The sequence below is a fragment of the Rhinoraja longicauda genome, chromosome 5 (assembly GCF_053455715.1).
Source record: "Rhinoraja longicauda isolate Sanriku21f chromosome 5, sRhiLon1.1, whole genome shotgun sequence".
NCBI lineage: Eukaryota > Metazoa > Chordata > Chondrichthyes > Rajiformes > Arhynchobatidae > Rhinoraja > Rhinoraja longicauda.
The window spans coordinates 32809091-32823551 of NC_135957.1; the positions used below are offsets into that span (position 1 = coordinate 32809091).

Below are 14461 nucleotides of genomic sequence, written 5' to 3' on the forward strand. Positions count from 1 at the left end.
ACCACCACAGCATTACATTTGTGACATGCCAATTTTAGCTCCTGATTCAACTTGCACCCTATGTCGAGGCTACTGTTTGGGGGCCTGTAGATGACTCCCATTAGGGTCTTTTTACCCTTACAATTCCTCATCTCTATCCATACTGATTCTACATCTCCTGATTCTATGTCACTCCTTGCAAGGGAGTGAATACCATTCCTTACCAACAGAGCTACCCCGCCCCCTCTCCCCACCTGCCTGTTTTTTCTGTACGTTGTGTACCCCTGAATATTCAGCTCCCAGTCCTGGTCCTCTTGTAGCCATGTCTCAGTGATTCCCACAACATCATACTTGCCAATGTCTAACTGAGCCTCAAGCTCATCCACTTTATTTCTTGTACTTCGCGCATTTAAATACACGAGAAATGATCGAGAAGTTGGAGGGGGTTGGGAGGAGGCAGCTGATATTTGTCACATCACGGATGTCATTATGCAAAAATGTTGGTACAGTACATGTGACAGCAGATTGCATTTGTTCAAATAACAGAAATTCATCCATATAGCATTCACAAATCACTACTCAAAATTTTGAGATACGGAATAACATTTGTTCTAAGGGATGTGTGAATAAATTAACACACATATTTTTCCAGCTTGCATTTGTTCACGCATGCATAAATGACGTGGCTTTATGTTATGGAAAATCAAGACTTGGATCATTTCCAAAGGTAATGCATCCCCCGCCCCCCTCCAGTAACACAGAGATCACATGTAACTAGAACCCACCTTCCTTATGGGTCAAAATCCTTGAACACCATCCCCAACAAGAGTGTGGGTAAACCCACATCTCCAGGATAGCTCAAGAAGGCAGCTCACCACCGACCACCTACTCAAGGATAATTAGAGATGGGCAATTAAATGCTGGCTCAACCTGCAATGCCCACATCCCGTGAATGAACCATTGGAAAATTAATCACCTGCCATTGGCATTAAGTAAAATGTCTGATATTTAAAGCATTCTTCAACCCTACGCATTTTCCATTTTGTGTCATGAGAGGCCATGGGTGGGTAATGAGGGAGTTACAATCAAGCCCCTATAAAGTGTTGTAAAAATCACTTTGGGTTATTTGCAAGTTCATTTTTATAATAATCCTGTGTCTTTTCAACATAATTGAGAAAAGCTTCCTGTACTATATTCACATATATCACTCAAAAAAAGACAAAACAAAGGAAGAAAATATATTTAAATTGAAATTCAGTTACTGTTAACCATTGACTAGAAGTAAATTGCCTTTTCTTAATTATTACTTCATTTCTTAAGCTAAATGATACAAGTGCATTCTGCAAGGCAGCTAGTCATATACTTCACTCTGCTAATTATTGCTAGAGTTAAAGAAACATCAATGTGATTGTTAGATTAACTATTGGTGGTAATTAATTCAAGTTTATTGGGGGGGGGATCTTAATCCACTTGTAAAATAGCACTTAATTATGCTTTCTGTTATTTACCTATTATGTGGGAATTCCTGATTAACTATTTAACTTTGAATAAAAATACATGTTGGAAGTATGACCAAAGGACATTTTTCCTGAACTGTGACTTATTTATGCACACTGAAGGTACCCTGTATCGGAATAATTAACTGTGACTTTTGTATAGCAATGCACACTTCAGAACCCAGCCAGAGCATAGGAGTGGAATTTTACCTTCATGCATGAAAAGCAGATGGAAAATTCCAGTGCAATTGGATGTATGTGCAGTATTTTGTATGTACTTACACATTCTAATAATTTTAATCAGGAGTACAAGTATTTGACTTTTGCTTTAATTGAATCAACAGTTAAAATCATTTAAATTACAACTCTCAAAATCAGTTGTTTCTAACAATAATACACAACATCTTACTTGCAAAATAATACTGAAGCTAATAACACACACTGTCATTTATGTGTGAATGATTCAGTGAGTTTAGGTAAAGCACAACTAAGTTAAGTGAAATTTCCCCATAAGTTCCATCAAAACTATGATTTAAAAATAAATGAAACACATTTCTGTTTACAGAATGATCATTGAAGATATGGAGGGTGCCCTCTTTACAGTAACTCTCTTCAAAAAATATGTGGATGAATTCAAAATCAGAGCCAGAGAAAACAAGTAAGCGTTGAAAGTATTTTAAAATAGAACATAGAACAGGAATGGACCCTTCAGCCCACAATGTTTGTACTGAACATGATGTCAAAGATAGACACAAAATGCTGGAGTAACTCAGTGGGACAGGCAGTATCGCTGGAGAGAAGGAATGGGTGACGTTTCGGGTCTCGAGCCGAAAAGACACCCATTCCTTCTCTCCAGAGATGCTGCCTGTCCCGCTGAGTTACTCCAGCATTTTGTGTCTACCTTCGATTTAAACCATTCCGGACTAAACAATCCCAGTCTATCCAACTTCTCGCTGTAGCTGAAACTGTCTATTCCAGGCAGCATTCTGGTAAACCTCCCCTGCAATATCTCCAAAGGCTTCACATCTTTCCTGTAATGGAGCGACCAGAACTGCACGCAATACTCCAAATGTGTCCAATCCAAAGTCCTCTAGAGCTTCATCATGTCTTCCTGACTCTTATATTCAACGTCCCTCAATGAAGTCAAACATACAATACGCCTTATTTGCCGCCCTAGCTATTTGTGCTGCCATCTTCAGTGAGCTATGAACTTAGCCGCCAAGATCTCTCTGCACATCAATGCTGTTAAAGGTCTTGTCATTAACTGTTTACTTTCCTCTTGCATTCAACCTCCCATAGTGCATTACCTTACACTTTCTTGGGTTAAGCTTCATCTGTTACTTCTCTGCCTATTTCTGCAGCTGATCTCTATCTCACAGTAATTTCTGACAGCCTTTCTCAATATCTGCAACTCCTCCAATTTTGGTGACCTCTGCAAACCTACTCACCAACCCATCTACATTTACGTCCAGGACATTTATATATTGTTACAACCTAAGGTGTACCAATCATAGTTTGATTCTTTAGAATTTTAATTCGAGTGAATTATAATCTTATGACTAGAAATACTATGAAAATAATTTCAATTTCCAAAATACATTATTTTTTTACTCCTTTGATGTCTCTGTGGTTAATGCACTTTTTGGGTTCTAGATATTAAAAGAATGAGCACAATTACTTTTGTCCAATCCATGAGAAGCATGTTCAGAAACCTCATAAATGGCATTCTCACCAACTTTACAAGTCACATATAATCTCTGCCAGCTGTCAGAAAATAGGAGTTGAGATTTTAAATTTAAATTAGCAAATTATTTGTTTGAGCAAAATTCATTAAAAAGGATTAGTGGTATTGCAATTAATGTTTCAATTAAAAATTCAGCAATGATTAAACTGCATTAGATATTGAGGATGAGGGATGGGGATTTGAGTAGGGATGGATCAACCTAAGAATGTCATTATAACTCAAAATTAAATGATTCTATTACGACAAGAGACAAAAAAAAGTCACATTTTCTGTAGTCTAATCTATCTTGCCAACAATTGTACAATATCTATTACAATCCCATTATTAACAAGCTGATTTCAAGTTTTGTGTTGGTGGTGAGAGCCACAGTGGGATGCATGTGTCTAGTATGCTGGTAAAATCCAAACACCGCTGGCTAGCAACCTTACAAAAAAGGGAGCCAAGTGCGTAAGCCTCCCCCTACCAGTACATAACCTCTGCATCATCAAGAGTTCCACAATGCCTTCTTGTGGTAACAAACGTAACTGGGACCACCTAAAACAGTCCTTCCATGAGAATATGCAGAGTACAATGCAATTTGATGGAGCTACATAAAAGTTTCCCCATGAGACGTGGAGTGAAGTAAGGCTATCTGCCCTTCTGTTCTTTGCCTTCTTGACAGGCATGGATAGAGTGTATCTTCACACCAGAAATGACAGGAAGCTCCAGCCTAGCAAGATTGAAAGCCAAGATGAAGATGAGATGAAGTGTGCTTATAAGGAACTCCTGTACCCTGATGATGCTGCACCCATCATTCCAATACAAAAGACGTTGGGCTGATGGATAGACTGTCCGATGCTTGCAACTTATATCAACTGACAATCAACATTAAGAAGACTGTTGTCATGGGTCAAGGAACTCAACTCCCCCTGAAATCACCTTAGACACCACTCCACTGGAAAATGTCAACAAATTCACCTACTTAGAATCCCGGTAACTGACGGCCTCCATCTGGATGAGGAAATCAATTCACACATAGGAAAGTCCGCAACCACTTTTGGGATGCTAACCAAGTGGGTATGGAAGAACTGGAAACTCATAATGAAGATCAGGATAACTGTATACAAATGGTGCACCGTGAGCGCGTTACTGTACAGCAATGAGGCTTGGACAAATTGAATAATTTTCATTTCCACTGTCTTCATCGCATCCTGGGAGTTTCTTGGCTGGACCGAATCACCAAAAAATCTGCCCTCTTCCTGATCAACATGCCTAGCATCCCTGCAATCCTCAAGCAGAAGTGTCTCCGCTGGCTTGGATATGTACAAAGGATTGAAAATGGATGCATCCCCAAAGATGTGCTAAATGGGAGGTCGCCAATGGATGAAGGACAAGAGAAAGACCAAAGCTTTGCTACAAGGATACAATAAAAAAATATATGAAAAATTTTAACATTGGCGATGACAACTGGGAAGAAAGGATCTCTATGTGGGTATGAAGCACCACAACAGGATGTGGTTCAAGACCTTGGAGGCTAAGGGCCAAACTCAAAAAATGATTAGCAGCAACACACTCCCCAATTCAACGGCCAGAGACAACTTCACATATCAAGAATAAGCCTAGTTAGCCACAATCATTATTAAGTGTGTAGGAAGGAACTGCTGATGCTGTTCCAGCCAAAGATAGACACAAAAAGCTGGAGTAACTCAGCGGGTCAGACGCCATCTCTGAAGAAAAGGAATAGGTGATGTTTTGGGTAGAAACCCTTCTTCAGACTTCAATCATTATTAATACCGTGTTATCTATGTAATTTTTTTGTGGCAATAAATAAGTTTATCCTCCACTTTAGTCATCTTTAGAAATCTACAATTACTATGTGCTTTCATGAAACCATTGAAAACATTTTACTTAGACTCCCTGTCTGCGATTACTAATGGTGGTCAGGTTTGTCTCGATTTAAAACAATCATACAGATGTAAGGAACAGATTCACTCAAGGGATTTCCATTGCTAAAGTTGCCTCAGTCCATCTACTTTTCAAAGTGCTTGAGATGGCCTGGAAGGCCAGAATCCCAGTAATGAATTCTGGTGAGACTCTGTGATTGTGGTGCTATTGGGGGATATAATTCTTCTTTTAAAGTATTTATTTTTATGAACGGGTCATAATCTGATAAAAATGAGCCCTGTTCTTTATATATTTTGCCTTGACTTTGGAATGAAAATCAGTCAAAATAGATGAAGGACATAACTAATTTCATTCTGGCAGTTTCAGTGGAATGCCAGTCAGCAGTGTTATGTATTAATGGATACAATGCTACCCAGGTGGTGGGGATGGATTGACAATTAAATTCTTGTGAACTCAATTACAAATATCAGCAGAGTTTAAAAAAAAACTGTTCTATGCTAGGTTTGTGGTGCGAGAATTTAACTATAGCGAAGAGGAATTACATGCTGAAAAGGAGGAAATGACACGACTAAGTGCAGACAAGAAACAACAGTATGTGAGTATTTTAAATCTACAATTAAATACTTTAAAATGTTATATATTGACACTTACTATAGAAACATTGAAATGCTAAAGTTCGTAAAATACAATGCGTTAATTTAAAACCCAATATCATCAAATTGCATGCACGAAAAATAAGCTCCAACACTGTATAAACCACATGCGATAAACGCCATAGGTACAGATTAGCATAGAATAAATGGAAATGATACCAAGCTCAAACAGATTTGTATTAGAATGTGGATCGATTTGGATTGGGAACATACCTCAGAGTCGAGATATTCATAACTGGTTATGATATAGTTCCTTTGGTTCAGGGGCTTTCCCAAACTGACGAGACAGACAGACTATACGAGGCAAACTAAACAGAATTTACAGACTCTACAAAAGAGGCACGCACACAACATTATTAATCTGCATCCTTTAGCTGAAGTATTACACCTGATGAACTGATCCGCAGAGTGTAAGGATATGATGGTTACAGAGGCAAAGTATGAGTAAATGTTTTCTGTTGTACAAAGCAGCACAAAATCAAAATAACAAATGTGACCAAACTATTTTTAGTTTCAATAAAGCATGATTACCTGAATTGATTTATTTTACATCACCTTCATTTTCAGGGTCCCTTGCTGCGTTGGTTAAAGGTTAATTTTAGTGAAGCGTATATTGCCTGGATCCACATAAAGGCTTTAAGAGTTTTTGTTGAATCTGTTCTTCGGTAAGCAATAATTTTTCTCCCTAGAAATCACTGAAAAAAACTTCTAGTTATACATGACCAGCAAAACTTGGAAATTATTTGTTCTATTCACCAGTGATTGAACAATCGTTTATTTAATTTTGTACAGGATGCAGTAGAGGTTTACCAGAAAGCTGCCTGGATTAGAGTATTAACCATATGGAGAGGTTGGACAGAATTGGATTGTTTTATCTGGAGGTTGAGGGGAGATCTGATAGAAGTGTCTAAAATCATCAGGGGCAGAGATAGGGTAGGCAGTCAGAACCTTTTTCCTCAGGGTGGACATGTCAAAGACTGGAGTTTTCATTTTACATAGAGTGGTGGGTGCCCGGGGTGCGCTGTCAGGGATGGTAGTGATAGTGGTGTTTAAGAGGCTTTTAGATAGGCACATGGATATGCAGGAAATTGAGCGATATGGATCATATGCAAGCAGATGAGATTAGTTTATTGAGCATCATGTTTGGCACAGATACTGTGGGTCGAAGGGCCTGTTCCTAGGCTGTACTTTTTATGTTCTATGTTAACGTCAGAGAATGTTAATATCCAGAGTACTCAGGGTGTGGCTTCAATGTGATGCAGAGTTGCAGAGGGGTAACATTTGAGTGTGGGAGCATTCGCACTGAAGGCAGATCTACTGTTATAATCTCAGCTCTTTGAGAATACGCATCATCAGTTTACGGTATCCTGAAACCCATGGTAAAGTTTGTCATCTGCTTTGGGGATACTTCCATCACCCTACTGGTGGTTGTGAAACACTTTTATTTTTTGAGTTTTCACAAGGTTAGTACCAGGGAGATCAGGACTATTTATTCGTTTGAAGTGCCAAAAATTGCAATTGCTGGAAATTTGAAATGAAAATTGAAAATATGGGAAATACTCAGCTGGTTAGGCAGCGTCAAGAAACGAGAAACAAAATTAACATTTCAGGTCAATTAGAACTTTATTAGTACTGGTAAGTGAGAAAATCAGTGTGCATACTTAAAGTTGTAGAAAGGAGGGTTGAGAGAACTAAGGAATGAGTCTGCAAAAGGGTCCTGACCCAAATATTTGCCTGCCAATTTCTTCCACAGATGCTGCCTGACCTGCTGAGTTACTTTGTGATTTACTAGAGAATGTAATAGGATTAGAAGCAGGTTGGCCAGGTGACACAATTGTTTTTGGTGCCATTAATCTTTGTTGCTCGCAGCTGATCTACCTGGGTGATTGAAAATAGAGGGCAGTGGAATAATAACTCCACCACACCCCCTTGTGTCATGGTTGAATTCTGATCACAGCCTGATTTAACTGGTACCATAGCCTTAGCTATCTTGTTGTAGCTTGCTTTTCTTCCTCTGCCTGTAGAATAGAGAGAGGGGTTATTACTTAAAAAGTTCAGATTTATACGGTTGGGCTGTAAGCATCCCAAGTGGAATATGATGTGCAGTTGTTCCAGTGTGTGTGTGGCCTCACTTAGCAATAGAGGAGGCCACAAACAGACAGGTGGGTATGGGACTGGAAAGGGAAATTAAAATGGTAAGCAACCAGGAGATCCAGCAGGCTCCTTGCGGATTCAGTGCGAGTATTCAGAGAAACAGTTGCCAAGTGTATGATTGGTGATGTAAAGGAGGCCACATCAGGAGAACCAAATTCAATAGACAGGTTTGGAGGAGGTGCAAATGAATCTCTGTCATTTGGGGTCCATGGATAGTTGGGGTCCTTGGATAGAGGTGAAAGAGGAGGTGTAGTGGCAGGTGTTGCATCTCTTGCAGTTGCTGGGGAAAGTGCCTGGGGAGCAGACAGGTTGGGAGGGAAGGGATGAGCTATCAAGGAGTTATGGAGAGATTCATCTCTGTGGAAAGTGGAGGGTACAGGAAAATGTGACTGGTGGTGGGGTCATGCTGAAGGCGGAGGAAATGTCAGAGTGATGTGTTGGATATGGAGGCACATGCTCAGCAGGCTAGATACCATCTGTGGAGAGAGAAGGCAGAAGTAGAGCTAATGCTCCAGAGTCTTTGATCTGTAATAAGTCATTTAGATGAAAAGATTTTTCCACTTATCTTGTAGAATTCTGCAAATGGGAACTTGTGTGCAGTGCTACAAGTCCTTACATTCATAAACCAGCCAATGCTTCTGGCTGATGACTTTTTGTCAGCACTTACAAATATTAGAAGTGTGTCAGATTTTAAGGATATATATAGATTCATGGAAAGGGAGGGGGTAAAGAAATGAATGAACATAGTTGGTTAAAGGTGAAAAATTTACTCAGTTTTGTAATTATCAAAAACAAATTGCCTGGGGTTAATTGGAGCTTGTACCTCAGTTGAGAGCTGAATTTGATTTGATATTTTTCTTTCTGAAAATATGGAAAGATCTTGACACCTATTTACTGCTTCCTGTGATTAATATATTGCTCCGTATACAATTGGATTATTTTCAGATATGGGCTTCCAGTTAACTTCCAGGCCATGCTTCTTCAGCCAAATAAGAAGACCATGAAACGATTACGCGATGTGCTCAATGCACTTTTTAAACACTTAGATGAAGTTGCTGCTGCAAGCACCATTGATGTAAGTGTGTACAATGAAGAGCGCATATTAGACGATAATATATCTTGCTTTTGTATGCTCAATTGCATGAGGAAACTTGAGCCTTGTCTGCACGCAGAACTCTGCCAATACTCTAGTTCTCTCATCTCCCCGCTCAGCACCCCTCTGCTCTGTTGATCTGAGTGTCTTTGGAGGAAATCTGAGTGTTTGCAAATCTTGGTCATCAAGTTCTAGTTTTGTTCTTGATGTTCTGATTATACATCCCTGTAGTCTATTAATATTTTTAATCACGTTACCTCATTATTTGATAATTGAAAGTCTACAATATTCCCTTTACAATCCTTAATGGTCAGAAATGAAAACAGAAAATATTAGAAACATGCAACAGATCAAGCTTTACTTAGAATTAGTTGTTCATCTTTAAATTCCTTGGATTTAAACTGGGGTCTCTAGATTATTTTTCCAGTCGTTAAGGCAACTTGTGTGGAGATTAATTAGACCTGAGAATTGTCATGACACCTGCAGTAATGTAAACTAAATATTTATGGCCAAAGTTCAGAATAACTTTCCAGATATGAGTTCCAGACTGACAATATTTTTCACTATCCCAACTAAAGGCATTACTTGCTCTGTTTGCAATATAAATCAGTTGCGGTTCAGATGTCTGAAGGAAGAACCAGCACGGGATCATTTTTTTAAAGACAGGAATGTCCTTCAAAAGGAAAACAGTAAATTCTGATCTGAGTCTTTACAATTACACGATTCGGATGGTCTTTGTGCTCACTCAGGTTACAGTTCTAAGTGGTTGAGTGTGGAAGCATGTACAGAATGTGTGCTAAGACCTGATTTGGGCAAAATGCTGAACACTAAAACAGGTGACAATCAGGAATTTACTCCGTCTCATTTTCTGTCCTCTGTTCAATATTGTTCCCAAGCTTTTGCCAGTTTCTGTTCTATATTTGTGATCACCCTGTACAAGGTTCTAATGTGTCCATAGGAAAGTAGATACTGATAAAGCCTGAAGAGCACTCCAGAGAGTTAACAAGGACATTTCTTTGTATCTTTGTAAAGAAAATGAGGTCAAGGTGCAAAACAGATTTACAATTCATTGGAGCTGTGGAGGCCAAGTCAAGGGGTATTTTTAAAGCAGAGATAGATAGATTCTTGATTAGTATGGGTGTCAGGGGTTCTGGGGAGAAGGTAGGAGAATGGGGTTAGGAGGGAAAGATAGATCAGCCATGATTGAATGGCGGTGTAGACTTGATGGGCCGAATGGCCCAATTCTGCTCCTATTACAGTACTTATGACTTTAAGACATTCAAACATTCTCAAAATAAATTGTATTTAAAGGCCAAAAGTAATGGTTTTAATCATGATAAATCTAAAAGTAAGCACCTTTAAAAAAATAATGAATGACATTTTAAAATTACTTGGAGGTTTATGCATTCCAGAAATTCCAACACAAAAAGAGATTTTATACAGATAGCTCAGCAGTGACACCCAGTGGCAGCATCTTACAATTATCTGCAGGTTGACAAGATCTTAGTTTCCTCTGATTACCAACTGGTGGGAGACCCTATGACTTACTGCCCATTATGCCTCCTGGCATGTAGGGCAACAACGAAGGTTCTCCACTCCTGTCTGTTCTGGGCTAGTTTCTGGACACTACCCCAGGTCAATTCCATAGTTTTCATTTCCTCCTCTACAGTTCGACGCCATGTGGTTTTGGGTCTCCCTCTTTTCCTTTTCCCTTCTGGTGTGCAGGGCTATTCTTGGGATGCTGTCTGGTTCTCTTCTCAGTATATGGTCAATCCAGTTCCAGCGCTTTCTCATGGTGATGGTATCCATACTCTCTTGCTGGCATTGAGCAAGGAGATCTTGGTTGAATATGGTGTTTGGCCAAAATATTCTAAGGATTCTTCTCAGGTTCTTAGTATGGAAGACTGACAGATGGTTGATGTCACTCGCTGTCATTCTCCAGCATTCCGAGCCATATAAGAGGGTGGAGAGGACACAGCTCCTGTATATTTTCAGCTTGGTCTTGGTGCTGTATTGCTGGGACCTCCATACATTGTTTAGCATTCTGAAAACATTCCTAGCCTTGTTTAGCCAGTTCTTAATGTCATTTTGTGCTCCGCCATCAATTCTGAATTTACTACCAAGATAAATAAACTCCTCAGTTATGGGAAGGTCGTTCCCATTCACTTGGATTGGTAAGGGGTTTTGGATGTTTAGTATCATTAATTCAAAAAATGTCTGGTTTATGTTCAAGCCAATTTGTTGTGCAAAGTCACTAAGACGGGATGTTTTTTCCTGCATGTGTTTGTGAGTGTGGGAGACCAGACCTATGTCATCAGCAAATTTGAATTAATGTTGAGAAGAGGGTCAATCGTATGCCTCTTGCTTGATCTTCAGTTGTCAATAGCAATATTGAAGAGTAGCGCTGACATCAAACACCCTTGTCGAACTCCTGTCTTCACCTAGAATGTGTGGTTACTATTCCCTACTCTACAAGAGAAGTTGGCATAGAAGCTCTTAATTACTTCGACTATGTGCTGTGGGATCCCATACATTTGTAATATGCCCCAGAGACTGTCCCGGTGGATGCTGTCAAAGGCTTTCTCGAAATCAATAAAGTTGATGTATAATCTGTCTCTGCCACTCTGTGCACTGTTCTACAATGTTTCGCAGGGCAAATATCTGGTCAATGCATCCCCTCCCACCACGAAATCCTGCCTGCTCTTTCCTGAGCTGTTTGTCTACTGCTTCTGAGGTACGATGTATTATAATCTTTGCCAAAATCTTGCTTGGAATTGATAGAAGAGTGATCCCTCTCCAATTGTTACACTCTCTTAAGTTGCCTTTCTTTGGTATCCTAATGATGACTCCTTCTGACCAGTCGTCAGGTATCTCCTTTCTTTCCCAAATAGCTGTGAAAAGTGGTACAAATATTTTGGCTGCAAGTTCTGGGTCTGCCTTAAACAGTTCTGCATTGAGGTTATCTTGGCTAGGGGCTTTTCCACTTTTAAGGGACTTAATGGCTATAACAATTTCCTCCTTAGTTGGTGATTTAGTGCTAATATCTAGGTCATCCTCTGCTTGTTGGGTGTTAGCCTCTATTATGGGCGGTGTTCTATTCAATACTTCATTAAAGTGTTCCACCCAGCGGGCTTCTTGTTCTGTTTCTGTTGTTAGGAGTCGGCCCTTTTTGACTACAATTGGTGTCTCAGTTCTTCGACGATGTTTGCCATAGATTATTTTGGTTATCTTGTAGATCTTCCCTTGCTCTTCTTTCTTATTTGCATCTTCTGCTTGATTGGCTAGATCTTCCAGGTATGTACGCATGCCCGTTTGTCAGCTCTGGCTTTCCTCTGAACTGCTTTGTTTGTTTCTTGATATTGCATCTTGTATCTTTCTTGCAGCCGTTTGGATTTTGTTTCATTTATTTGCTTCTTTAATTTTCTCCTATTTTTAATGGTTTGCCATGTGTCTTCAGTTATCCATTCCTTCTTTATCTTCTGCTTGAACCCCAGGCAGGCTTCACTGGTTTTCACATAAGCTATTTTGGTTTGTTCCCACACAGTATTAATATTAATATTAATATTATTTGCATTTGGCTCTGTGTGATCATCCATATCTACTAGGGCCTGAAACCTGTTCCTTAATTGTAGCACGAAATAACTTTTCACTTTTGGGTCATGTAGTTTCTCAATGACAAACTGTTGCCTGCCTGTCTTTTTGCTCCCTGTTTTCCTCATTAATTTTGAGAACAGTCAGGACCAGGTGATGGTCGCTACCAACATCAGCTCCCCATTTAACCTTAACATCAAGTAATGAGCGTCTCCATGTGCCATTTATCATCAGGTGATCTATCTGGTTCTTATCCCTTCCATTTGGAGAGTACCGTGTTAGTTTGTGGATGTCTCTGTGCGGAAAGAGGGTCCCTCCAATTACTAGATTGTAATTGGTGCAGAGTTCTATTAGTCTCTCACCGTTCTCATTTATAAAACCACAGCCCTCTTTGCCCATGGCTCTGTCCTGGTCTGTGTTGTTGTTTCCAACCTTTGCATTTAGGTCCATAATCACAATCTTCATGTCATGTCTTGGTGTGTTTTCTAACTCAGCCTGTAGTTGCTCATAGAATTCATCCTTAACACTATCATCACTATTGTTTATAGGGGCGTAACACTGGATGATGGTTGTATTAATTTGCTTTCCCTTCATTCTGATCTTCATGAGTCTACTATTGACAGATTCCCACTCTATCAAACTATTTTCTACTCCTTTCTTTAAAAGAATGGCTACTCCTTCTCTATGATGCTTGTCATCCCTTCCTGAGTACAACACTGTCTCCCCTGTGCTGGTCCTATGTCTCCCTGATCCCGTCCATCTGCTTTCGCTTACTCCAAGAATGTCTAGGTTGCAGCGTCTCATCTCTGATGTCACTTGTGCTAGTTTCCCTGTGTCGTACATTGTTCGTACATTCCAGAATCCTATCCTAGTCTTATGTTTGGCATTCAGAACTTCCACCTTCCTGCCCGTGGCTTCCTTTCGGCTTTCACCATTGACATTCATCCTAGCGTCTGTTGATAGCCCTGGAAGTCCGTCACGCCCAGTAGTGTTGATTCCTTCAGTTGTTGTTTCCGTAACATATTCGTTTTACGAGGTGGGGTTGTTAGCCCTGTGCTCAACCCCCAACTTGGAGGACCAGTGGATCGCTCTTCGGCTCGTCTCTACCCTTCGACCTGTCCAGCATGGGAAACCCTAACAGGAGACGAATCTCCCGCTGGCATAGCTCTAGGGGTGACTGAGACACACAAGCTCCCCGACCACGACAAGGTTGCAATCCAACGGGGAGGGAGATCCTATGACTTTCCCTATAAAAGCAAGGGGGCCTGGAAATCTCTCCGTTTTTCTCTCGAGAAAAGGAGACAACTCCGTCATCATGCTACTATTTCTTCTCCATATCCACTTTCCCTTTCCCCAATTCATGGTAGACAATGTATTGCCTTTCTGTGTGCATGAGGCAGGGAAGTGTGCAATATGTCCAATGAGGCATTTTTGCCCATTTTCAAGTGCAAATGAAATGCTCTCCAATCATGTCCTGCACTTGCAAAAATTAGGAACTTTGCAAATGACAGAAAGATTTGGTGATAGGATGCAAAAACTAGTGATGTTTTATAGAAATGTAAAGACAGCAATAGTTAGAGGAAAGCTTAAGATTATATTGCCATTGCTACACTGATGAACCAAATACCATTATGAGAGTACTACAATATAAATCAGCATCTACAGTTGCTTGTTTCTAAAAAGATTAGGGTTTTCTGCATTTCAATTGTGTAATTTTTAAAATTTACAGCCCACAAGTAAAATGGTCCATTCAATATCTTATCCCAGTTCAAGGAGCCTTCAATGTGAGAGCCACATTAACTATTAAATTAACACATAACTTATTACTCCTTAATGATGTTAATTTACAGTCTCATACAACTAGTAA

At 39.8% G+C, this 14461-nt stretch overlaps 1 protein-coding gene across 2 annotated transcripts in view; it reads left to right on the forward strand.

The window, feature by feature from the left end:
• Positions 1-14461, forward strand: part of LOC144593538 (V-type proton ATPase subunit C 1-A-like) — an 86433-nt gene that overhangs the window by 64147 nt on the left and 7825 nt on the right. For both annotated transcript variants that reach the window (XM_078399260.1, XM_078399259.1), the window contains exons 9-12: positions 2041-2133; positions 5605-5698; positions 6324-6421; positions 8856-8985. In XM_078399260.1, coding sequence (XP_078255386.1) covers positions 2041-2133; positions 5605-5698; positions 6324-6421; positions 8856-8985 — 415 coding nt within the window. The remainder of the gene's footprint in view (positions 1-2040; positions 2134-5604; positions 5699-6323; positions 6422-8855; positions 8986-14461) is intronic.